The 26,558-nt window shown below is 44.6% G+C and overlaps 1 protein-coding gene and 1 long non-coding RNA gene across 3 annotated transcripts in view; one reads left to right on the top strand and one right to left on the bottom strand.

Moving 5' to 3' along the window:
- The window catches only part of UQCC1 (ubiquinol-cytochrome c reductase complex assembly factor 1), a 255,738-nt gene that overhangs the window by 3,921 nt on the left and 225,259 nt on the right, over positions 1 to 26,558 (bottom strand). The window contains exon 9 of the mRNA XM_068263909.1: positions 24,861 to 24,974. Within this exon, the coding sequence (XP_068120010.1) occupies positions 24,861 to 24,974 (114 nt within the window). The remainder of the gene's footprint in view (positions 1 to 24,860; positions 24,975 to 26,558) is intronic.
- Positions 1 to 26,558, top strand: part of LOC137542186 (uncharacterized) — a 104,454-nt gene that overhangs the window by 1,451 nt on the left and 76,445 nt on the right. The window contains exons 2-3 of one of the 2 annotated variants that reach the window (XR_011025374.1): positions 22,531 to 22,687; positions 24,788 to 24,993. This is a non-coding gene — a long non-coding RNA (uncharacterized lncRNA). Of the gene's footprint in view, positions 1 to 22,530; positions 22,688 to 24,787; positions 24,994 to 26,558 lie in introns of those variants that run through there. The other variant, XR_011025375.1, reaches the window with a different exon arrangement.

Below are 26,558 nucleotides of genomic sequence, written 5' to 3'. Positions count from 1 at the left end.
TTGGTGATGACCGCTTATGTGAGGTTTTTGACATCAATTATTCCAACTTAATTAGTGGTTAATAGCAATGTAAAGGGCGGAATTCCACATTATGAATTCCTAATCGGAAAGCCAAATTCTGATGCGAAATTTGTTATTCCACGGGATTCAATTCCTTATTCCTAATCAGGAACCAGCAATCTTCCTGCTGGCTTTGGTCCTGACCTGAGATAGTAAGATTCAATTAATTCCAATTTGATCGCATTTCATGGTAATTTGGTGCAAATGTATGCAGCTTGAACCTGGACCAGCCAAATGCTGGGGTCCATCTACAATCTACATGTATTTACATAAATCTAGCATTAATTTACATCAGGTCATTATCACATGCTCCTCATGCCTGTTCCTTACCTGTACAAAAATAAATACATTTCCGTTGATGAATAAATTGCTGTATTTAAGACACACCTAGGTTTAGGGGACAAAAACCGGGGTAAACAACAAAACAGAAAACTAAACCTGGTGCGTCCATGGTGCAGGGGCGTCTTGTGGATCCTTTCCCTTTAAGCCCTCCTAATTTTCCCCCCTGTAACGCCTGTGTCTCTTCTGTCCCCAGGTGCCTCTTCTGTCCCCCAGTGTCTGCTCCCAGGTGTCTCTATTGTCCCCATGTCTTCCGGTGCTTCTTGTTTCCGTTTGCCCTCTGTGTTCCTCTTTTGTCCCCTGTGTATCCTCCTTGTTTTCCATGACTGGCCCCTAGTAGGTAACAATTGCCGAGGTAGCCATTGAGTCCGACGATTAGCCGATACAGGGATTCCTTCCTTGTGTCCGCCTGGCTCCAGCTTACCGGGTCCTTATTTAAACTGTCCAATCAGCGCCCCCTGCTGTTCTAACTGGACCCGATTGGCCAGTGAGGGAGCTCTGGTCCTGCCAGAGGGAGTATCAGACCCAGTTAGAACAGCAGTGGGTGCTGATTTGAGGGTTCCCCCGATTGGCCTCTCAGTTTTAAATAAGGACCCAGTAAGCTGGAGCGGCGCGGACACAAGAAAGGAATCCCTGTATTTGGCTCATCGTGGGACTCAATGGCTGCCTCGGCAACTATGTTACCTACTGGGGGCTAGTCATGGAAGAAACTGAGGACACACGGGGGACAAAGAGGGCAAACTGGGACAAAAGAGGCACCAGGGAAACCGAGGACGAGGACATGTCATGGAAGACACGGAGGACAGAAGAGGCAGGGGGACAGCACCTTCGGACCATAAGACACAATGACTTTTCATCCACACGTTTGGGGGAGAAAAAGTGCGTATTATGGTTCAAAAATATGGTAGTAATGGTTTTAACCACTTGAGGATCCTGGGCTTTAACCCCCTTAAGGACCAGGTACTTTTTTTCCATTCAGACCACTGCAGCTTTCACGGTTTATTGCTCGCTCATACAACCTACCACCTAAATGAATTTTGGCTCCTTTTCTTGTCACTAATAAAGCTTTCTTTTGGTGCCATTTGATTGCTGCTGCGATTTTTACTTTTTATTATATTCATCAAAAAAGACATGAATTTTGGCAAAAAAAAATGACTTTTTTAACTTTCTGTGCTGACATTTTTCAAATAAAGTAAAATTTCTGTATACATGCAGCGTGAAAAATGTGGACAAACATGTTTTTGATGAAAAAAAACCCATTCAGCCTATATTTATTGGTTTGGGTAAAAGTTATAGCATTTACAAACTATGGAGCAAAAAGTGAATTTTCCCATTTTCAAGCATCTATGACTTTTCTGACCCCCTGTCATGTTTCATGAGGGGCTAGAATTCCAGGATAGTATAAATACTCCCCAAATGACCCCATTTTGGAAAGAAGACATCCCAAAGTATTCACTGAGAGGCATAGTAAGTTCATAGAAGATATTTTTTGTCACAAGTAAGCGGAAAATGACACTTTGTGGAAAAAAAAAAAAGTTTCCATTTCTTCTAACTTGCGACAAAAAAAAAAAATTAAATCTGCCACGGACTCACCATGCCCCTCTCTGAATACCTTGAAGTGTCTACTTTCCAAAATGGGGTCATTTGTGGGGTGTGTTTACTGTCCTGGCATTTTGGGGGGTGCCTAATTTAAGCACCCCTGTAAAGCCTAAAGGTGCTCATTGGACTTTGGACCCCTTAGCGCAGTTAGGCTGCAAAAAAGTGCCACACATGTGGTATTGCCGTACTCAGGAGAAGTAGTACAATGTGTTTTGAGGTGTATTTTTACACATACCCATGCTGGGTGGGAGAAATATATCTCTGTAAATGACAATTTTTTGATTTTTTTTTTTACACTATTACACACAATTGTCCGTTTACAGAGAGATTTCTCCCACCCAGCATGGGTATGTGTAAAAATACACCCCAAAACACATTGTACTACTTCTCCCGAGTACGGCGATACCACATGTGTGGCACTTTTTTGCAGCCTAACTGCGCTAAGGGGCCCAAAGTCCAATGAGTACCTTTAGGATTTCACAGGTCATTTTGCGGAATTTGATTTCCAGACTACTCCTCACGGTTTAGGGCCCCTAAAATGCCAGGGCAGTATAGGAACCCTGCAAATGACCCCATTTTAGAAAGAAGACACCCCAAGGTATTCCGTTAGGAGTATGGTGAGTTCATAGAAGATTTTATTTTTTGTCACAAGTTTGTGAAAAAAAACAATACAAATCAATTTCCGCTAATTTGTGACAAAAAATAAAATCTTCTATGAACTCACCATAGTCCTAACAGAATACCTTGGGGTGTCTTCTTTCTAAAATGGGGTCATTTGTGGGGTTCCTATACTGCCCTGGCATTTTAGGGGCCCTAAACCATAAGCTGTAGTCTAGAAATCAAATGCCACAAAATGACCTGTGAAGTCCTAAAGGTACTCATTAGACTTTGGGCCCCTTAGCACAGTTGGGGTGGAAAAAAGTGGTATCGCCGTACTCGGGAGAAGTAGTATAATGTGTTTTGGGGTGTATTTTTACACATACCCATGCTGGGTGGGAGAAATATCTCTGTAAATGACAATTTTTTGATTTATTTTACACACAATTGTGCATTTACAGAGATATTTCTCCCACCCAGCATGGGTATGTGTAAAAATACACCCCAAAACACATTGTACTACTTCTCCCGAGTACGGCGATACCACATGTGTGGCACTTTTTTGCACCTTAACTGCGCTAAGGGGCCCAAAGTCCAATGAGTACCTTTAGGATTTCACAGGTCATAGAAGACACCCCAAGGTATTCCGTTAGGAGTATGGTGAGTTCATAGAAGATTTTATTTTTTGTCACAAGTTAGTGAAAAATGACACTTTGTGAAAAAGAACAATAAAAATCAATTTCCGCTAACTTTTGACAAAAAATAAAATCTTCTATGAACTCGTCATACACCTAACAGAATACCTTGGGGTGTCTTTTTTTTTTTTCTAAAATGGGGTCACTTGTGGGGTTCCTATACCGCCCTGGCATTTTACGGGCCCAAAACCGTGAGTAGTCTGGAAACCAAATGTCTCAAAATGACTGTTCAGGGGTATAAGCATCTGAAAATTTTGATGACAGGTGGTCTATATGGGGGGGGGGGGGGGGGGGGCGAATTTTGTGGAACCGGTCATAAGCAGGGTGGCCTTTTAGATGACAGGTTGTATTGGGCCTGATCTGATGGATAGGAGTGCTAGGAGGTGACAGGAGGTGATTGATGGGTGTCTCAGGGGGTGGTTAGAGGGGAAAATAGATGCAATCAATGCACTGGGGAGGTGATCGGAAGGGCTCTGAGGGGGATCTGAGGATTTGGCCGAGTGATCAGGAGCCCACACGGGGCAAATTAGGGCCTGATCTGATGGGTAGGTGTGCTAGGGTGTGACAAGAGGTGATTGATGGGTGTCGCAAGGTGTGATTAAAGGGGGGGAATAGATACAAGCAATGCACTGGCGAGGTAATCAGGGCTGGGGTCTGAGGGCGTTCTGAGGGTATGGGCGGGTGATTGAGTGCCCTAGGGGCAGATAGGGGTCTAATCTGATGGGCAGCAGTGACAGGAGGTGATTGATGGGTAATTAGTGGGTGTTTGGAGGAGAGAACAGATGTAAACACTGCACTTGGGAGGTGATCCGATGTCGGATCTGCGGGCGATCTATTGGTGTGGGTGGGTGATCAGATTGCCCGCAAGGGGCAGGTTAGGGGCTGATTGATGGGTGGCAGTGACAGGGGGTGATTGATGGGTGATTGACAGGTGATCAGTGGGTTATTACAGGGAAGGACAGATGTAAATAATGCCCTGGCGAATTGATAAGGGGGGGTCTAAGGGCAATCTGAGCGTGTAGGCGGGTGATTGGGTGCCCGCAAGGGGCAGATTAGGGTCTGATCTGATGGGTAACAGTGACAGGTGGCGATAGGGGGTGATTGATGGGTAATTAGTGGGTGTTTACATCTATTCTCTCCTCGTTTGGGTGGTGATCCGATGTCGGATCTGCGGGCGATCTATTGGTGTGGGTGGGTGATCAGATTGCCTGCAAGGGGCAGGTTAGGGGCTGATTGATGGGTGGCAGTGACAGGGGGTGATTGATCGGTGGTTGACAGGTGACCAGGAGGGATAGATGCATACAGTACACAGGGGGGGGGGGGGGAGGGGGGTCTGGGGAGAATCTGAGGGGTGGGGGGGTGATCAGGAGGGGGCAGGGGGGGGGGATAAAAAAAATAGCGTTGACAGATAGTGACAGGGAGTGATTAATGGGTGATTAGGGGGGTGATTGGGTGCAAACAGGGGTCTGGGGGGTGGGCAGGGGGGGTCTGAGGGGTGCTGTGGGCGATCTGGGGCAGGGGGGGAGAAATCAGTGTGCTTGGGTGCGACATAGGGTGGCTGCAGCCTGCCCTGGTGGTCCCTCGGACACTGGGACCACCAGGGCAGGAGGCAGCCTGTATAATACACTTTGTAAACATTACAAAGTGTATTATACACTTTGTATGCGGTGATCGTCGGGTTAACATCCCGCCCGCGCTTCCGTATGGCCGGCGGGATGTTGCGGCGGGTATGCGGAGACCGGCGCCGGCGGAGGATCGCGCCACGGATGACGCGATCGCTCCGCCCATGACCTTACAAGGACCGCCACCTCTGTGGGTGAGCTGGTCCTTGCGGGCTCCACTTCCCGGCCGCCCCTGTGCGTTAGGCGGTCGGGAAGTGGTTAAACTGACACTCCTAGCTTTGTCACTTCCAGCTCATCACTAAGGATTCTGCTTTCTGTCCTGATAATGTGGAAGTCCAAAGACTGGCCAGTATATCATGTCACAAAGACCCCACACAGGCCTCAGCTAGATGGCTAGACAATGAAGCCGAAAACAACGAATATGAAAGGTGAATATCCATTTGTTAGGCATCAGTTACAGGTGAAAATTAGAATATCGTGCAAAAGTTCACTTATTTCAGTAATTCAACTTAAAAGGGCAAACTAATACATTAAATAGGAACCTTTTGCAGGTGTTTTGGATTAATTAGCTGATCAAGCACTTTAAGCCTAGAATATTAAACATTTTTCACAATATTCTAATGGTGTGAGATTTTGATTTTGGGGTTTTCATAAGCTGTAAGCCATGATCATCAAAATTGTAACAAAAAAGGCTTGAAATATCTTGCTTTGTTAATGAGTCTTATTCATATATTAGTTTCACCTGTAGAATTAACGTTAGAGGGGGACGTAAAAAGTTTATTAACGGGGGAGGTTAAACTTTCAATAAGGAGTTGGGGGCTGATGTTTACCACTACATTACAGAACATAGAAGTGAGGTGTTTTGGAAGCCCAATTACTATAGCTACCTGGGAACATGTTTACTTTTAATATTTAACCACTTCACCACTGAGGGGTTTTACCCCCTGAGCACCAGAGCAATTTTCACCTTTCAGCGCTCCTTCCATTCATTCGTCTATAACTTTATCATTACTTATCACAATGAAATGAACTATATCTTGTTTTTTCCGCCACCAATTAGGCTGGTGGGACATTATGCCAAGAATTATTTTATTCTAAATGTGTTTTAATGGGAAAACTGAAAAATAATTTTTTTCCCACATTTTTCCTGTTTTCGGCCATTATAGTGTTTAAATAATGCATGCTACTGTGATTAAAACCCATGAAATGTATTTGCCCTTTTGTCCCGGTTATAAAACTGTTTAAATTATGTCCCTATCACAATGTTTGGCGCCAATATTTTATTTGGAATTAAAGGTGCATTTTTTTCAGTTTTGCGTCCATCCCTAATTAAAAGCCCATAGTTTATAAAGTAACAGTGTTGTACCCTCCTGACATAAATATTTAAAAAGTCCAGTCCCTAAGGTAACTATTTATGTATTTTTTTTAATTGTAAATATTTTAATTTTTTTTTAATTACAAAAAAAAAAAAATGGGGAGTGTGGGAGTTAATGAGTTAATTTCTTGTGTATAACTAATTCATTTGTATGTGAAAAATGTTTAGGGTGTAGTTTTACTATTTTGCCACAAGATGGCAACAGTAACTTTTTGTTTAATGCGACCTCCAAGCGTCCTTCCGGTCTCTTGGAGGAAGTAGTAGGAGGCTGGGTAAGTTTTTTTTTTCACAATGATCCAGCTGCTTAGCGGAAAAGCAGCGGATCATTGCGGGGCTTAGATCAACAAACGGGAATGGATTTTCCCGTTCATTGATCTCCGGGCGAGCGGCCGGCGGCGTGTTTACCCGCGGGAATGCGCGCTAGAGCGAGCGCGGGCAGCGGCGGGAGCGTGGAAAGTACGGATTTCTCCGTCCCTGGGGGTTAAAGGATGGAAAAAAGGACGGAGAAATTCATACGGGCGGGGGTAAAGTGGTTAAAGGACCACTATCGCGGGAAAAGTAGACAGTTAAAATCTGACAGAACAGACAGGTTTTGGGCCAGTCCATCTCTTCATGGGGGATTCTCAGGGTTTTCTTTGTTTTCAGCAGCATTTCCTGAACAGCGTTTGCAGTCTGACAAAATCGTGTGCAAGTGAGTAGGGTGGCTGGCTGGTATCTTACTATTTTGGCAGTTAAACTGCTGTTCAGGAAATGCCGTTGAAATCAAAGAAAACCCTGAGAATCCCTTATGAGGATATGGACCGGCCCAAAACCTGTTGGTTCTGTCAAATTTTAACTGCCTACTTTTTTTTGCGATAGTGGTCCTTTAAAACCACTCCCAGTACACTTTCCCTGCTTTGAAAGCTAGGAGGTTATTTTTAAAGAGAAGCCGAGGTGAGTTTTACAAATCCTAATTGCATACAGAGGCTGGGTCTGAATATACTGCCCAGCCTCTGTTGCTCAATTATCTCCCCCCAGGCCCTCCCTGCGCTCTGCTGTGCCCCCCAAAGTAAACCGCCGTGCTAGCAACACACAGCGTGTCGCCAGCTAATATAGCAACAGAAGCTGGGCAGTATATGCAGACCCAGCCTCTGTATGCAATTAGGATTTGTAAAAAACCCACCTCGGCTTCTCTTTAACAAATCAGGAGCAAGCAGTGACATTGGCTGCAGGCCTAGGGACGTTTTCAGCCTTTTTTCAAGCGCAGGCGATTTTCAAAATCGCCCTAAAAATGCTAGTGCAATGACTCCCTATGAGAGAGTTCACATCTGAGCGGTTCGCTTCCGATCCGCTCAGCAATTTTTGAGGCAATTTTGCCTCAATGGTAGGCATAAGAACGTTCACAAAATCGCTTTGTGCAGCGAATGCGTTCGCGTTTTGAAGAATAATTTTTTTAAATTCTTTTCTGGATCAAAGAGTTCACTTCCTAACAGACGTCAGGGAGTGAATTTAAAAACCGCACTGAAAAAGTGCTTAGAAAAGTGCGCAGTGGAGCACTGGGAGGGAAAAAAAAACCACTGCACGAAATCGCTAAGTGCTTGCGATTATGATTTTAGATGTGAACAAGGCTTGAAAGTGCAGTACTGTGCCCTGCTACAGATAATCCAGAGAAGGATAGAAGTCTCTGGAGCATCCAGAGGCTTCACTCTAAAAACCCAAAATGTTAGATAAGTACTTCAGTAAAGTCACAGGTTTGTTTTAAGCATTTTTTTTTAAATCTAGGACATTGTTACAATATTAAGATTGTCAGTAGGAATGTTGAACAGGTCCTGAATTTCTTTCTCACTTCTTCTGAAACAGAGCTGGGGGAGGTCACTAAACCACAAATACAGTGAGAGATGCTGGGTAGTACTGTATACTGATTGACCACAACAACTCAGGTCTTCAGTGCTGGATTGCTACGTCAATAGGCACATTGAAGTAGCAATCCAGCACTGATTGGGATCATTTTAGGACTTTAAACTCAAATTTAGTAAACATCCAATATCTAGTAGTGTGCTTAAGCCTAGTAATAGTATATCACTAAGCATGTACATTGGGATCAGTTAAAATGGTGCCAGAGCCTACAGTGTAAAAATGGCACTATATATATATATATATATATATATATATATATATATATATATATATATATATATATATATATATATATATATAATTATTTGACCCCTCACTGATTTTGTAAGTTTGTCCAATGACAAAGAAATGAAAAGTCTCAGAACAGTATCATTTCAATGGTAGGTTTATTTTAACAGTGGCAGATAGCACATCAAAAGGAAAATCGAAAAAATAACCTTAACCTCCCTGGCGGTTTATTTATTTTGCCAGGGAGGCTGCAATGTGTTTTTTTTTTAATAAAAAAAAAAATATTTCATGCAGCCAACTGAAAGTTGGCTGCATGAAAGCCCACTAGAGGGCGCTCCTGATGCGTACTTTCGATCGCCTCCGGCAATCGAAAGTAACAAGATAGGCAATGAGCGGCCTATCTTGTTTCGCTTTCCTCGTCGCCATGGCGACGAGCGGAGTGACGTCATGGACGTCAGTCGACGTCCTGACGTCAGAGCCGCCCGATCCAGCCCCTAGCGCCGGCCGGAACTGTTTGTTCTGGCTGCGCTGGGCTCGGGCGGCTGGGGGGACCCTCTTTCGCCGCTGCACGCGGCGGATCGCCGCGGAGCGGCGGCGATCGGGCAGCACACGCGGCTGGCAAAGTGCAAGCTGCGTGTGCTGCTTTTTTCAGAACCGAAATCGGCCCAGCAGGGCCTGAGCGGCAACCTCCGGCGGCATACCCCGAGCTCAGCTCGGGATTACCGCCAAGGAGGTTAAATAAAAGATAGCAACTGATAGCAAGTGAAATAAGTTTTTGAACCCTCTAACAATAAAAGACTTAATACTTAGTGGAAAAACCCTTGTTTGCAAGCACAGAGGTCAAACGTTTCTTGTAATTGATGACCAAGTTTGCACACATTTTAGGAGGAATGTTGGTCCACTCCTCTTTGCAGATCATCTCTAAATCCCTAAGGTTTCGAGGCTGTCTCTGTGCAACTCTGAGCTTGAGCTCTCTCCATAGGTTTTCTATTGGATTAAGGTCTGGAGACTGACTAGGCCACTCCATGACCTTAATGTGCTTATTCTTGAGCCACTCCTTTGTTGCCTTTTCTGTATGTTTTGGGTCATTGTCGTGCTGGAACACCCATCCACGACCCATTTTCAGTTTCCTGGCAGAGGGAAGGAGGTTGTCATTCAGGATTTCACGATACATGGCTCCGTCCATTTTCCCATTAATGCGATTAAGTTGTCCTGTGCCCTTAGCAGAAAAACACCCCCAAAGCAAAATGTTTCCACCCCCATGCTTGACGGTGGGGACGGTGTTTTGGGGGTCATAGGCAGCATTTTTCTTCCTCCAAACACAGCGAGTTGAGTTAATGCCAAAGAGCTCTATTTTGGTCTCATCAGACCACAGCACCTTCTCCCAGTCACTCACAGAATCATTCAGGTGTTCATTGGCAAACTTCAGACGGGCCTGCACATGTGCCTTCTTGAGCAGGGGGACCTTGCGAGCCCTGCAGGATTTTAATCCATTGCGGTGTAATGTGTTTCCAATGGTTTTCTTGGTGACTGTGGTCCCTGCTAATTTGAGGTCATTCACTAACTCCTCCCGTGTAGTTCTAGGATGCTTTTTCACCTTTCTCAGAACCATTGACACCCCACGAGGTGAGATCTTGCGTGGAGCCCCAGAGCGAGGTCGATTGATGGTCATTTTGTGCTCCTTCCATTTTCTTACAATCGCACCAACAGTTGTCACCTTCTCTCCCAGCCTCTTGCTAATGGTTTTGTAGCCCATTCCAGCCTTGTGCAGGTCTACAATTTTGTCTCTGACATCCTTGGACAGCTCTTTGGTCTTTCCCATGTTGGAGAGTTTGGAGTCTGCTTGACTGATTGATTCTGTGGACAGGTGTCTTTTATACAGGTGACTAGTTAAGACAGGTGTCCTTAATGAGGGTGACTAATTGAGTAGAAGTGTCTAACCACTCTGTGGGAGCCAGAAGTCTTAATGGTTGGTAGGAGTTCGAAAACTTATTTCACTCAATGAAATGCAAATCAGTTGCTATCCTTTATTTAAGGTTATGTTTTCATTTCTTCGTCATTGGACAAACTTACAAAATCAGTGAGGGGTCAAATAATTATTTCCTCCACTGTATACACACACACACACACACACACACACACACGGAACTTTAAACTCTCAAAAATGAAAAATATCGGTTTTTGTAAAAACGATAAATATCGTTTTTTGAAAATATCGTGCGTAACCAAGCGCCATTATTTGGCTGGCGCCATTTTTAACTGGACACTGTACCCTCTGTTATAGGTAAAGGATTAATGAAAATTACTAAATTGTACTAAAATGCATCAGAACAGTTTAATAAATGAATGCATGACGTTTAAAAACTTGCCCAGTAGAGAGGGTACCTCTCTACTGGGCAAGTTTTTAAACGTCATGATGGTTGAAAAATTGGTTTGGGATTTTCCTGCAAGTTCTCGCTTTCAGACAAGGCCTGCAGCCAATGTCACATCTCCGTGACTCTGGGCAACTTTATTTCCATCCAACATCGTCCGGCTGCCAAATATTACATTGCTTGATGCTTACAAATCGTATTTGTCTTTCAGAAGATCTAAGCTTTTCCAGTGGGAGAGGTGAGATTTGTAAACTCGCATTTTCAGTGGGTCTTTCTAACCTGTAGTCAAAGCCTGTGCATTGCTAGCATTAATGGCCTCAAATGGCTCTACAAGCTCTTAAGCTGCCAAGTCAACAAATTTCCATGTAGGCTGCAGTATCCTAATTTTTCAGCAATTTAAACACGTTGTTAGGCAAGTAACATAATGGATCGTAATTAAACCTGCCAGACATTTTTGAACATGCCAGTTCTCTAGCTGCCCTGATTGAAACCAAGGTGGCATGGCAAGCTGTACTTTGAATATCTTATAAACTGTTAGAAAAATGAGTAAAGGGGACTTGAGAACGGGTCTTGTTTAGAGACAACCTTGGTGCAATGTATTCTATCATACAACAGCACCCGTCTTCCAAGAATGGTGACTATTTCCTAGAATTATGCTCATAAATAGTCTCGTATTTGGAAGTGCCAAGTTTTCTAACATAAATCTCTAGTATATGTTGCTTTTCCAAGCACAGGCACACGAATGACGTGTCCTACAGCACTTACGGGCCAAATTAGAAAGCTGTGGTGTTTTAGAACAGCGCACATCACTCTCTGCTGCAACACATCATATCTCAAATAGTGTAATTTATAAAGGAAGTGATCTTTAAAGGGGGACTCCACAAAGTGCCAAACGATGGGGCAGTCAGTAGGAAACACATTTGTAACCTATACCTTTTATTTATCTTTCACAATTTATCAGCTGCAAAAACATCAAACACTCTTTAGCCAGGTGGCCAACTCTACCATTTGAGAAGGGAGAGACAGATACATTACACCTGTAAGAACAACCCTAAAGACAATATAAGCTATTGACGTGATGTGATCTTCTCCTCCCAGCACTGGCAGTGTTGTATGATATTTCTTCTTTCAGGGAACACACTTGTCTTTCAGTTTTCTGCGTGCGTTTTTCTGCACACCAAGTGTGTTTCTATGCAGAAAAACATGAACTTTTTTTTTAACAGCAGCTGATGTAATTGATACAGAAAACTGACAACATTTGCAGAATCATGATGCAGAATGTCAGTTTTTTTTCTGCACATGAAAGACATTAAGTGTGAACTAGCCCATTGATTAACATGAGTTCTCAGTTTTTCTGTGCAGAAACCGCATATGAAAACAGTCAAGTGTGTTCCCTGCCTCAAACCTTTTTAGTGGTAAAAAAAATAAATATATATATATAAGCTGCCCTCTGCTGGGCTGGTAAATAAATTACAGTCTGAAGGTCCATTTAACCATTTCAGCCGCCCGCACATGATGCTCACGTCCAGGTGGCTGCTCTGCTGCAGTGCCGCACTTCGGCGCGTTCCAGTGTGCGATCGCGCCCCCATGCTTTCCACCGGTAGCCCTGGGATCAGTGAACGGGAACATGGTTCCCGATCACAGATCCGTGTCCCCAGCAGAAAAAAACAAAACGCTCTTACTAGACGCTTCAGTCTTTCTGCAAAAAAAAAAAAATAATTTCCCGACCCCCTGTGCTTCCGGTTAGCGAGAAGCACAATGAGAAAAAAAATAAACTCAAATAGTAAAACTACATCTACATATTTTTACATTACAATTTACACATATAATAACATTAAAAATGAACTGTATTTCCCACACCAAAATATTACCCAAATAAAATTTTTAATGGAAAAAAAAAATTACAATTAAAAAAAACAAAACAAAAAGTTACCTAAGGGTCTCAACTTTTTAAATATGCATTTGAAGGGGGTATAGTACGAACATTTTTTAAATTATAAGCTTGTAAATAGTGGACGCAAAACGTAAAAAATGCACCTTTATTTCCAAATAAAATATTGGCGCCATACATTGTGATAGGGACAAAATTTAAATGGTGTCATAACCGAGACAAACGGGCAAATAAAATACATAGATTTTAATTATGGTAGCATGGATTATTTTAAAGAGACTCCGTAACAAAAATTGCATCCTGTTTTTTATCATCCTACAAGTTCCAAAAGCTATTCTAATGTGTTCTAGCTTACTGCAGCACTTTCTACTATAAAAGTCTCTGTAATAAATCAATGTATCTTTCCCCTGTCAGACTTGTCGGCCTGTGTCTGGAAGGCTGCCAAGTTCTTCAGTGTTGTGGTTCTGCTATGAACTCCACCTTTCAGGCCCCTCTCTGCACACTGCCTGTGTGATATTTAGATTAGAGCAGCTTCTCTCTTCTCTCTTATCTTTTACAAGCTGGATAAATCGTCCTCTGAGCTGGCTGGGCTTTCACATACTGAGGAATTACAAACAAGGGCAAAGCTGTTTGCAGGAAGAAAAGAGCAGCCTGAAACTTCCGTGCATGAGAACTGCAGGGGAGGGAAGAAACACACAAATGATCTCTTGAGATTCAAAAGGAATGCTGTATACAGCCTGCTTGTGTATGGATGTATTTTCTATGTGTGGACATACTGTACATCAACCTACTTCCTGTTTTGGTGGCCATTTTGTTTGTTTACAAACAAACTTTTTAAAACTGTTTTTAACCACTTTTAATGCGTCGAGGAGCGGCGAAATTGTGTCAGAGGGTAATAGGAGATGTCCCCTAACGCACTGGTATGTTTACTTTTGAGCGATTTTAACAATACAGATTCTCTTTAAAGCTATAATGGACGAAAACTGAGAAATAATGAATTTTTTCTATTTTCTTCTTATTAATCCTGTTAAAATGCATTTATAAAAAAAATAATTCTTAGCAAAATGTACCACCCAAAGAAAGCCTAATTAGTGGTGGAAAAAACAAGATATAAATCAATAAATTGTGTTAAGTAGTGATAAAGTTATTAGCGAATGAATGGGAGGTGAAAATTGCTCTGATGCATAAGGTGAAAAATCCCTGCGGGCTGAAATGGTTAAGGACCAGGCATTTTACATGCAGGGGTGGAGGTGCGTTCGGGGGGGGGGGCACTTTGGTATGGTCCCCCTTGGGTGGCCAGGTGTCCCCCGTATTGCTGGAAGCCTTTACTCACCTCCCAGGCTCCAGCGATGAGCAGCTCTCGCTGGCTTCCTGGCTCGTACTGACGCTAAGTCCCGGGTCGCGGCTTGATGACGTCATCAAGCTGGGACCCGGCACTTAGCGTCAATACAGCATGAATGCCAGCCAGAGTGGAGTGCCCATCGTCGGGGGAACGGCAGGAAGGTGAGTGGATCCTCTTCTTCCCCCCCCTACCGCCGCAGCTCTGTAAGTGATCACTATGATCCGCCGGCGATCATAGTGATCAGCAGCCATACGCGATGGCTGCTGATCACTGAGGGGAGATGCCAGCTGTCATATGACAGCCTAATTTCCCCTCTCCGGTGCGCGCGATTGCTTCAGGATGGTTCGTTAGTGCGGACGTTGAATCAACGTCCAGTCAGGGCGGCAGCACCACCTGCTGCTGGATGTAGATTCAAACTACGTCGGTCCCAAAATGTTTAAAGAAAATCCCTCCCAACGCTGGCAACCCTGAACACCGGAGAGGTAAATATTTACCTAACTCACGCCAGCGCAGTAGAGCAGACCCAATTGGACTTCGCTATTTCTACCCCAACCCCTATTGGAAACCACTACTGTGCCTGCGCTGGACCTGGGGAAGGTAAATACTGCAGGCACTGCTGCGCATGCACCACAGCCAGCATTCTTGTTGGCTGTGGTTTCTGCGGAGCCAGCGCTGGAACCGAGGGATGGAAGTGGATGGGTGTAGCCTCATTAGGATACAGAAGGCTTCTCCCTCCCGAGTTAAGTACCTCACAGGGGTTATTTTGGTTACAGATTACCTTTAAAGCACACCTGAAGTGAAGGGATATGGAGGCTGACATACTGTATTTGTTTCTCTTTAAACAATTCTTATTGTCTGGCTATCCTACGGATCCTCTGCCTTTTACTTTTTAGCCATAGACCCTGAACAAGCATGCAGATCTGAATGAAGTCTGACTGGATTAACTACATGCTTGTTTCAGGTGTGCAATTCAGATAATACTGCACACAAAAAGCTCAGCAGGATAGCCAGGCAACTGGTACGATTTAAAAGGAAATACATATGGTAGACCTCCATATCACTTTCAGTTTAGGTGTAGTTTAAAGAGACTCTGAAGTCTCCTAAAATTCAGCTTTTCATTGCAAAAACCTCTTTAAAGGACTTCCAAGGCCAAATCAAAAAAAAGAGTTAAATACCTGCATCATATTTGAAGGCACGGAGGACGCCGTCTGCGCCCTGTGTGCTGTTCCGCCAGGTCCCCGCCGCTCAATAGCCCGCCGGGCCAGCTCCCGACCTCACGGCCCGGGTCAGGCTCTCCTGCCTCTACAAACATGGCCGCATGAGCTGGCCGCGGCTGCGCAGTCCGCACAGTCGCGAGTGTGGCTGCGCAGCTCTAAGGCCAACTCCCCGATCCACGCTACAGGAAACATCCCCGCGGCTGAACTCTAACTAAATCCCCCCAAACACTGCGGGGAGCACTACCGTGAGAGGCAGAGCTTTCGGCTGCAGCTCTGCCTCTACACGCGTCTATCAGCGCGTATCTCCGCCTCCGCACAGATTGACGGACATGGAAGCAGAGCTGCAGCTGAAAGCTCTGCCTCCCGGGGCAGAAAAATCCACGACCAAGAAAGTCGTGGATTTTGCAAGGGGAGTTTGGGGGGATTTAGTTACAGTTCAGCTGCGGGGATGCGGCATTTTAGTTAGGGCAATAATGTTGAAGAGGTTTTTGCAATAAAAAAGCTGAATTTTAGGAGACTTCAGTGTTTCTTTAAGTAATGTTGCACTATACTTGCCTTGTCCAATGCCTTCATCTAGTCCAGTGGTCCTCAAACAAAGGCCGGCGAGCCGAATGTGGCCCCCTGAGGCTTTTTCACTGGCCCCCCCAAACACAAAATGTAAAACTTAGATGCGGTCCACTGCACCTTTAAATTGAACTTCATCCCAATCAGTAGCTGATACCCCCTTTTACATGACAAATCTATTTGTATGGTTGATATTGAGGTGAAACCCTTACCACAGAAAACTGTGAGGACCACGGTCCTGGCAGTTTCCTGTCTGTGAACCTCGTTGCATTGTGGGAAATTGCCGTTTACAGCTGTTTTCACCTCGGCAATAATGGAGGGAAATACTTGGAAATGGGAATGTTGGTGGCACTGTGCAGGGCAAGGAGTGAAATGTAATTATAAAGTGTTAGGGGTTTTTATTGGTGTCTGTGTTACTGCTAATCTGAGGTATATGGGGCATACTTGTACTTCTAATCTTAGGTATATGGGGCATACTTGTACTTCTAATCTGAGGTACATGGGGCATACTTGGTGTGGCTTTGTGATGTGATGCATCTTCATGTTTATTTATGTTATAAGTGTACTGCATATTAAAAGAAAATCTGTAATGTTAAAAAAAACAAAAACCCTCTGAGGGATACTTACCTTGGGAGAGAGAAGCCTCTGGATCCTAACAAGGCTTCCCCCGTCCTCTGGTGTCCCTGCAATCCAGCGCTGCAGCCCCCTGAACTGCGGCGAGTTAAATATTTACCTACCATGATCCTGCGCTGGCGCACTAGTGGCTCTCTATTTGGGTGAAGGCGGAAATAGCCGAACTCGATCGGATCCGCTCTACTGCGCAGACGCGAGTCCTTTGTGCCTGCGCAGTAGAGCAGATACGATTGGGTTCAGCGATTTCCACCAAAACCTGAATGGAGAGCCGCTAGTGTGCCTGTGCGGGATCATGGAGAGGTAAATAATTGCTTGTCCACTTTGTCGGGGGTGGTTTTGGGAGAGCCAGCGCTGGATTCCCCGCAGCTACAGGGGACGGAGAAGCCTCATTGGGACCTTGAGGATTCCCCCTCCCCGAGGTAAGTATCCCCAGAGGGCTTTTTTTTTTTAAGTACAGGTTCTCTGTAAAGTGCTAAAGTACACTGGCGTAACAATAGGGGATGCAACCCCTGCCGTCGCGGAGAGGGCCCAGGGCCCACTCAGGGACTTTTGGGGGGCAGGAGGGGTCGCAGCATAAGAGGAGAGTGTGGCAGATTGGTGGGGAGGGGGGAAATTCCCTCCCCTCACCTCGGGCTCTCCTCTCAGCGCTCCCCTCCTGCAATCATTGGTGGCAGCGGGCAGGCAGCAGCAGCAGCAGCAGCGGCGGCAGGCTGAGTACATTCTCGCTGGAGGACTTCCGTTCTCTAAGAGCTTCATGCAACTTCCTGTGTAAACAGGAAGTTGCTCTTAGAGAACGGAAGAGCTCCGGGGGAAGGAGGTAATGTACTCAGCCTGCCGCCGCCGCTGCTGCTGCCTGCCCGCTGCCACCAATGATTGCAGGAGGGGAGCGATGAGAGGAGAGCCCGAGGTGAGGGGGGGGGGAATTTTCCCCCTCCCCACCGATCTGCCACACTCTCCTCTTATGCTGCGACCCCTCCTGCCCCCCCAAAAGTCCCTGAGCGGGCCCCGGATTTTTTTTTTTGCAGGGGGGCCCGGGGATTTCTAGGTACGCCCCTGCTAAAGTATATAAAGTAATGTTATATTAACAGGTACTGTGGTGTTTATTTACCTAAATGTGTCCACTATTTTCTGCTATATGTATTACTATTATGAAGATTTTATAATGTTTAGCCCAGGGCTTTTCAACACTGTCCTCAAGTACCACCAACAGTGCATGTTTTGCAGAAAAACACAAACATTCACAGGTGAGGTAATTAGTGTCTCAGCAGAGCTGATTAACTGGAGCTGGGAAAAAAGGGCGCATGCCGCTAGTGGACAAAAAGGGCGCCGCCATTCACTCCCATAATAAATAGCGTTTAATGGGCGCCGAGTAGGAAAAAAGGGCGCCGGAGCTAAATAAAGTTTATAAACGGCGCCAGGAGCTAAATAAAGTTTACAAACGGCGCCCGGCGATGTTTAATGATTTATAACTGAACTTGTGGTGATTTACGTTTATAAAATGCACCCGTGCCGAATAACGTTTATGAAAATACTAAACATATTTATCTTATTTAAATAATTAAAACATTATTTAAAGTTTTATCCCTTACTGTTTGTAAAACATTATTATTCACAAAATAAAGCGATCAGTACGTAACGTAAATTGCAAAATATTTTTTGAATCCACAATTAGTAAAACATTATTATCCACATAATAAAGGGGGGTCTTAGGTTTAGGCACCAACAGGGGGGTCTTAGGTTTAGGCACCAATAGGGGGGTCTAGGGGTTGGTACAGGGAGGGGTACTTAGGCAACAACAGGGGGGGTCTTAGGTTTAGGCACCAACAGGGGGGTCTTAGGTTTAGGCACCAACAGGGGGGTCTTAGGTTTAGGCACCAACAGGGGGGTCTTAGGTTTAGGCACCAATACGGGGGTTTTAGGTTTAGGCACCAACAGGGGAGTCTAAGGGTTAGGGATAGGTACAGGTAGGGTTCTGTGTAAGAGTAGGCTTAGGTATAGTTTTAGTAAAATTTTAGTAATAATTACTAATGTATTACAACACTTATTACGAACGTAGTTATATTTATATCATCTTTATAAACAATATTTTCAGATTTTATTATAAGAACAAACCATAAATGACGGTTATTCACAATAATATACAATTATAACAATTAAACATATATTATTATTTTTTTATAAACGTAATTATAAGTTTAACTTTTGAAGCAGGGAAGATTAACGTTTTCACAATTTCCGATTTCATAAACATTATTTAATGATTTATAATTTTGTTAAACATTATTTGTAAACGAAATATAGCACACTATATTTATAAACCCTATTAATGATTAATTATTATTTAGAGTTTACACCCCGCGCCCTTTTTGTCCAGGCGCCCTTTTTGTATGTACGCGACTAACTACCTCTGTGGATTTCCACAAAACATGCACTGCTTGTGGGACTTGAGGACAAGGTTGAAAAGCCCTGGTTTAGACTACATGCTTTCTATGTGAATAGAAATACATGTATGTTATGCCAATTGCATGCTGTACAACTGTGAGTTTAAATAGATGTATGTTAAGTGCTGTGACATTATTGATGTATAGAATTTTAAGTGAAGGCCATAAGCAACAACTTAAATGACTGATGTTTCTTGTGTGAGGGTGAAGTTATTTCTGTCTCTCTACACAATGTGACTTTTCCCATAGAACGGGCGGAGCTTCGCATGAGGGTGCGCATGTCTCAGGACCCATTAATGCAGAGCTCCCCAACCCTATCCTCAAGGCCCACCAGCAGTGCATGTTTTGCAGGAAACCACAAACATGCACAGGTGGGGTAATTAGTGTCTCAGCAGAGCTGATTATCTACTCCTGTAGATTTCCACAAAATATGCACCATTGGTGGGCCTTGAGGACTGGGTTGGGAAACACTGCTTTAATGTGTCCGGGAGGATGTACAGGCAATCCCTGACTTACAAACACCCGACATATGAACATCATGTCACGATGACGTCATCACGACGCACGCTTAGTCAGGGACTCCTTGTCCTTTGCTCCCCAACTCAGATTATACTGCAGTGCAGAGTATGCGCAGTGGAAGCAGAGCTTCTCTCACCAGTTCTGGTTGACTCCAGCAATGAGCAACCTCCTCTCAACTGTGCCGGCATTTCCTGCTGCATATCATGTGTACTTACACAAGAAGCAGAAGAAGCCACGCGAAAGTAAGTGTTCAGGGTGAGAGGAGGTTGCTCATCGCTGCAGGGACCTGGAGCAGGTGAGAGAAGCTCTGCTTCCGCTGCACATATTCTGCACTGCAGTATAAACTGGCTGGGGGAGTGGGCACGGAGGGAGGCACAACGGGACAGAAGAAAGCACAATTAGATAAAGTAGCACTTCATGGAAAGGTAGGTGTGTGTGTGTCAGAGGAGGTACAGGGGAGAGAGATGGCACAGTGTTTCGACTTGGACAGGTTCAGGTTAAAAATGAACCTCTCATTTGTTAACTGGAGACTACCTTTATAAGCCAAATATTGCTACTCTTGCGGGAGTGTGTATTTCTCTGAGCCTACAAGTATGTGTGGGAGGGATCTTGGACATGGCTGCCTGTGACATCATATGCAGTGGCAACCCTACACTTACACCGTAATACATTATAGTCTTCCCTCTATTGTGAAGAATGAAGCATGGACCAAGTTTCTCAAAAATATGAAGACTGCAATGGGAGTTTTAGTAATGGGGTCTCTTGACAATGCAGTAAGCTGTCCTGGCATAATACTGCTTGTTTCTGGTGTTATTCAGATACTACTGCAGCCAAAGATCAGCAGTGCTGCCAGTTAACTTAACTGCTTGTAATTCAAAGACGCAGATTGTATGCCCTAAGTAGTGCTGCTGTAGGTTTTAGGACATAGAATCTAGGCCCTGCATTGAAAACCGCTGCCCGTGCATGTTCTCCTGTGAATGACTGTTGCTAGCTAATAGCAACAATCATTCAATAAAGTTGGGGGGGGGGGGGGGGGCGATAAACTGTTAAACATTAAAAAAATATAATTTTTTTTAAAGTAACATGGTCCCCAATAAAATAAGTGTTCTTTTTAATCCCCTGTTAATTTTTAACCCCAACCTGGCCTATTAACCCATTATTAATCTCTGCAATACCTATACCTCTTTATAAATTTGTAATAACTGCCACCTGTAGTGATCGGATGCGATTACTAGTGCGAAAGTTTGGGGCCCAATGCTCTACAGATGTTGCGCTCTGCCTTTGCCTAGCGATGAATCTGTACAGCACTACTGCCCCGAACTGTCGCCCTAGAGAATGCATCCTATTACCTCAGACACGCAGGCAGGGGATAACGGTCCACCACATGCTCAGCTACTAATAAAATGTGGCATATGGGGTATCTTTCTAACTGGGACATAATTCATTTTTGAGGTTTTATAACTGTGCGACGTGTCATAAAAATTGGGAAGGGTAAAAAATAATAAAATTGGTATTTTCTGCATTTACGCTTAATTGTTCCCCTAAAAATTACTATAAAATAAAATTGGTTTGGAAGAAAAATATTACCCAAAGAAAGGCTAGATTGTACTGAAAAAAAAAAACAAGATATGTATCACAAAGATGGCATAAGTAATTAAAAAGTTACTGCTGTATCAAAACGACACAGCTAAAGTGTAAAAAATTTCAGGAAACTTCAGGAATCATCAGGCTATTTAAGCTACCCCAGATTAAAGGGAACCTTAACTGTGGGGGAAAAAAAATTCACTTACCTAGGGCTTTGCCAAGCCTCCTGCAGCTGTCCTGTGCCCGCGCCGATCCTTCGGTGCCCTCCGGTCTCCCTTCGCGGCTAAGTTTCGTTTTCGGCCGACTGCCAGTCGTCCTCCGGCAAAGCGTCCTCTTCTTCCGCATTCCCTGACGTAAAGCGCGTCCATGGAACGCATACCCAGCCGTAAAGCGCGTCCGGATGACGCGCTTTACGCGGAGGGAGACCGGAGGGCACCGAAGGACCGGCGAGGGCACAGGACGGCTGCAGGAGGTTTGGCAAAGCCCCAGGTAATTTCTTTTTTCCCCCACAGTTAAGGTTCCCGTTAACTTACCCGGGGCTTCCTCCAGCCCCTTGAAGCAGCTCCACTCCCAACTGCCGGCGCAGGATCCCCGCCGGAGTAGAGGCCAACCTCGCAAGGTCGTCCTCTACTGCGCCTGTGCCGCTGTCAATCACTCGCACATGGGCTGGAGTGTTCTGTGCAGGCACAGAGGACGACCACACAAGGTCAGTCTCTGCACTGGCAGGGACCTCAGGCCAGCGACTGGGAGCTGCGTTGAGGGACATATCAGCTGCAAGGGCCTGGCCCTGAAGGAAGCCCCAGGTAAGTAGATCTTGCCTAGCTATTGATGTATCATCAATAGCCTGATGATTCCTTTAAGGGGTAAAAACCGTGGAACCCGAGCCAGTTAAGGCATAGTTCAAAGTGCTCAGTTGCGTTGTAGAATAATTTTGTCAACTCACGGGCTTCAAAAAGCTAGACGTTTGAGTGAATGTTAGTAGGGGACTCTTAATTTGCACTTCTGTAGATTTCACAATGTATTTACAAAGAAGAAAAATTACCAGCATCTGCTCCTGGGCCTGATGCACAAAAGGCTGGTGACTGCACTGCAATTTTTGCAACACCAAGGAAGCACTACCCTATTAGCATCACGCACATTAGTTTGTCAATGCTCTGGCATTGTCTTTCCACCAACATGGGGGGGGGGGGGGGGAAGCCATCTGCAAGGTGTGTGTGAACTCCAGTGCGTTTCTGGAAGACGTCTGCTGAAATAACACTATTTAACATAGCCGGAGTGTCCCGAAGGTCTGGGAACTGTTTTCACCATGCTTGGCCTGCAGTCAGGCAGCAAGAGCACCAGCTCATAGAGTGGCAGGAACACAGAGCAGCTGAACAAACAATGACATGTTAGAGAGAAGGCTGAAAAAAAGTTTTTCAATCTACTCTCAAGATCCTGTCTGTCCCATACTTGTTAACACGGCTGTTCCAGCCCAATCTCACATAATCCGTGATGAATACCTTGTGTTAACAAACGTTTGGAAAATAAAAGTCAATACTTCGTTTTACTGTACGCAGCAAAATTAATTTTGGAGATCGTGCCGAAAGAGCCGTGTGAGACATATTCATCTTGATGTTAGCAGAAGACTTGATGGCCAACTCTGACCTGTGAAGACTTTGGAAGAGGAGGGTTAACCAGAGCTAGCATTGCAACTTGAAAGCACTTCTATCTTTAGTAAATATCTTGCAGAAACCTTTAAGGAAAATGGAGTCATTTGGGAAAGGATTACGTAAGGCACAGGTGTTTCTGCAGACCCGTACAGTTCAGTCCATGCAGAAAAATACATCATTAAAACCAAACCTTAAAAGGACCTACAAAATCCACATGAGACTAAACACTAAAACATTCATTGGAACTGAAGGATTATGGAGCATGTCATGGGGATGTTTAATTCATTAACAAGTCCAGCTATGCAGGCTGGGATAGAGAAACCGCCACAACAAAGAAAGTTAGGCATCTTTGCAGTGGTGGACATGGACATCAATAAAAAAAGAAATCTGACCAAGGCTCTATTCCTTCCCCCTCAATTAAAATCTTTATAGGATAACTGAAGTGAGAAGTATATGGAGGCAGTCATATTTATTTCCTTTTAAACAATACCAGTTGCCTGGCAGCCCTGCTGGTCTGTTTGTCTGCAGAAGTGTCTAAATAACACCGGAAACAAGCATGTAGCTAAATCTTGTCAGATCTGAGAATAACGCCAAAAACACCTGATCTGCTGCATGCTTGTTCAGGGTCTATGGCTAAAAGTATTAGAGGCAGGAAATCAGCAGGTGTAAGGCTTGGTGGTGTATTCTCTACAGTCAGCATGCAACGCATGAGCTGACGTGGAGGAGGTACACACACTAGCACAAGGAAACAGGCTATCCCTAGTATAGTGGAGGGGAGGACTGACTCCAATACGAGATTGTGGCGCACAGAGCCGGTGCAGATCCGACAGCCACAAACAATACTTTTGCGATAACGTCTCAGCGCAAGGTAGCGCTGAGCGCATAAACCAGAACTGAGGAGATCAGGACAGGTAGACAGAATGAACGCTTGCTAGCTAGCCGCTACTTAGTGACAGCAAGCGTCCACAACAAGACAGACTGGAATGAGGCAGCCAATGCGTTGCAGCGATGGCGTGCCTCACAAAGACAGGACAGGATAGTCAGGAAATAGCAGGATCGAGATAGATGAACGTAACACAGACAAAAATACAATAAGTATGTTTTCCTAGCGTATTACAATTACAGCTATCAATGAAACTATTTGTAACGTCTGACTAACATATGTATATATCGGCAATGAACCGATATATGACATAAGTAGGAACACTGACTAGGACAGGAGTAATACAGGGAACAGGACTCTGTGAATTGCGTTCATCTCTGCGAAGAGATAGCGAATCCTTCTAACGGTAACAGAACAGGATTCAGAAGGATTCGTTATCTCTTTGCAGAGATGAACGCAATCCACAAATGGTAACAGAACAGGATTCAGAAGGATTCGTTATCTCTTCGCAGAGATGAACGCAATCCACAAACAGAACCAGGAGCAGGGTAAGTAACTCAGCACGGGTGATCACGATACGCGCAACCTACCAAAACGTGCTGGAAAGCTGACTAACTGCACACAGGATATAAACAGTTCGTGTACGTATACATCAGCGACACTGATGTATCAACGTAACACGAATACAAGGAAAATAATAAACGTGCTGGTATGCATATATATTGGCAATGAACCAATATATGATGCAAAGACCAGCAAAGTATCTTTAGAACAAGAAACACGATCGGGGGCTGAAGCAACAGCAAGACAGGCTTAAACTGAAGCTATGAAAACCCGAGGAGTCCTGCAGGAAGCAGATCTTTATACTGAGGTCATCCAATGGGAGCAGACATGCAGATTCCCACACAGGTGAATGATAATCAGTCACAAGCTGACAGCAGGGAAAGGCAGACAAAGCTATGCAGCTTGCATGGAAAGAGATCAGAACTGCCTGAGCTGCAGCACTACTACTTCCAGCAATACCTGCTGCAGCAGCGATCATGACAGCAGGACAGCCAAGCAACTGGTATGGCTTAAAAAGAAATAAATATGGCAGCCTCCATATTTCTCCTGATTGTCCTTTATAAGTAAAGTCCTTCTGCTTTAGAAGACAGATAACCATAGCCACTGTACACTCTGTTGGATAAAGAGAAAAGCGAGGAGGATTAACAGGAGATGCCCTGCTATAACAAGGGGGGGGGGAATAGTATATGCTTAACCCCTTACCTACTTGCTTTACAGGGATCTTACAAAGAAGGCCAGACAGAGGCTTAGAAAGTGTTCGTATCAAGTAATAGAAGCTCAATAGACATACCTGTTTGCGCACATATTCAACCATCAGCTCTAGTTCTTGGGGATCTTCACAACGCATATTGAAGAGATTCCGCCAAAGTGCAGAAGCCAAAGTGCGGTCATCAGATATAATTCCCTGCGAAAAAAAACATTGAAGAATGTTTTATAACTGATAAATATCAGTAAACAAGACCTTTTCCTAATGGAATGATAGGCAAGGTAAGCAAAGTTCCGCAGTTCAGATAGAGGCAGGATTTACCATTACAGTATTTAGTCTTGTGAAAATGGATTCCTGATTGATGGCTATGGCCATAATAATATTTAGACTTGCAGTACACATTTTGTAAATAACTTTTTAAACTGGATACAATAATGGGCTTTGCAATGCTGGCTTTTTGAACACTGAATAGGAGTAGATGGATCTGGTGCCCAGGTGCTTTGTGCAGTATCTGTCACCATCCGATGGGTGCTCAATTATTTGCATGGGGATGTCAGTCAGCCTCAGCGTTGAGATTACCCAGCAGTTACCTGTCATTTTCTAGCAGAGTTTGGGCGATTTTGGCTTCGTAGGTCATTTAGAACTTTTTTAACGTTTTACATTTTTTGGTAAATGTTGGGAGCTGGGGGGGGGGGGGGGTGTTTGAAGTATATTATACATTGGTAGAGGTTCATCAAGTTTTTTTTTTATATTATTTTATGTCAGGAAGGGAGTTATCAGAGGGGTGGGTAGGATAGAGGGTTTGGCATGGATGTTATATTAAAGGTAAACCTTTCCTCTTTGGCACTTCTCTAAAAGTGGTACCATTGGAAAGGGGGGGTACTTTGGGGGCTCCTACGAACTCTGGCACCCTGGGCAATTACCCACTCTTGTCCTGATGGCCGTGCTGGCCCCGCCCAGGAAGGCTCCCAGTTGTTCCTAATCCTTTTCATTTTTCTACAAGGGTCTCATTAAAGGTGCACTTTAAGCAAGCAGCACACTTGAGGCTTGATTCACTAAGACAAATAGCATGCCTTATCAGAGTAGCACAGAGTGCGCTACAAACGTATGCCTGCTAATTGGCAATGATGATTGCTTCACTGGTCTTGCCCTGAGCCCCTGCGGTTCCAATCACTTTATCCCCGCACTTAGATTGACCAATACACTGCCTGTCAAATTTCCTGTCAAGTGACAGGCAGCCTATTGGGCCAATCAAAGTGCGGGGATAATGTCCTTTAAAGTGATTGGACCCACAGGGGCTCAGGGCAGGAGGAGTGGAGCTCTCGTCAATCCCAATTAGCAGCCATATGTTTGTAGCCCTCGCTATGCTTCTCTGATGAGGCATGTTAACTCTGATACGGCATGTTAACTCTTAAAAAGGCGGGCTATTTGTCTTAGTGAATCAAGCCCTTGGAATGTCCTTTTAATACACGACAAGCCATTGGATAGGAGTAAACTGCCACACTAGCACTGAAGGGGTTAATCTTTTGCCCTTCCCCGTAAATGGAATGTCTAGGCATCTTTAAAAAGATCTACTTACCCGGGGCTTCCTCCAGTCCCTTGCAGCCGACATGTCCGACGCCACAGCTCCGCTCTCAGCCGACAGCCTGGAGTTCCCTGCCGGGGTGCAGTGGCCGACCTCAAGAGATCCTCTACTGCCCCTGTGCGAGCACCGCTGTCAATTAAGTCCAGGTTGTCCTGAGTGTACTGCGCAGGCACAGAACTGCGTCTGTGCAGTACACT

This window comes from Hyperolius riggenbachi, chromosome 12 (assembly GCF_040937935.1).
Source record: "Hyperolius riggenbachi isolate aHypRig1 chromosome 12, aHypRig1.pri, whole genome shotgun sequence".
Classification (NCBI taxonomy): domain Eukaryota; kingdom Metazoa; phylum Chordata; class Amphibia; order Anura; family Hyperoliidae; genus Hyperolius; species Hyperolius riggenbachi.
This window is presented reverse-complemented; position numbering and strand designations above follow the sequence as displayed.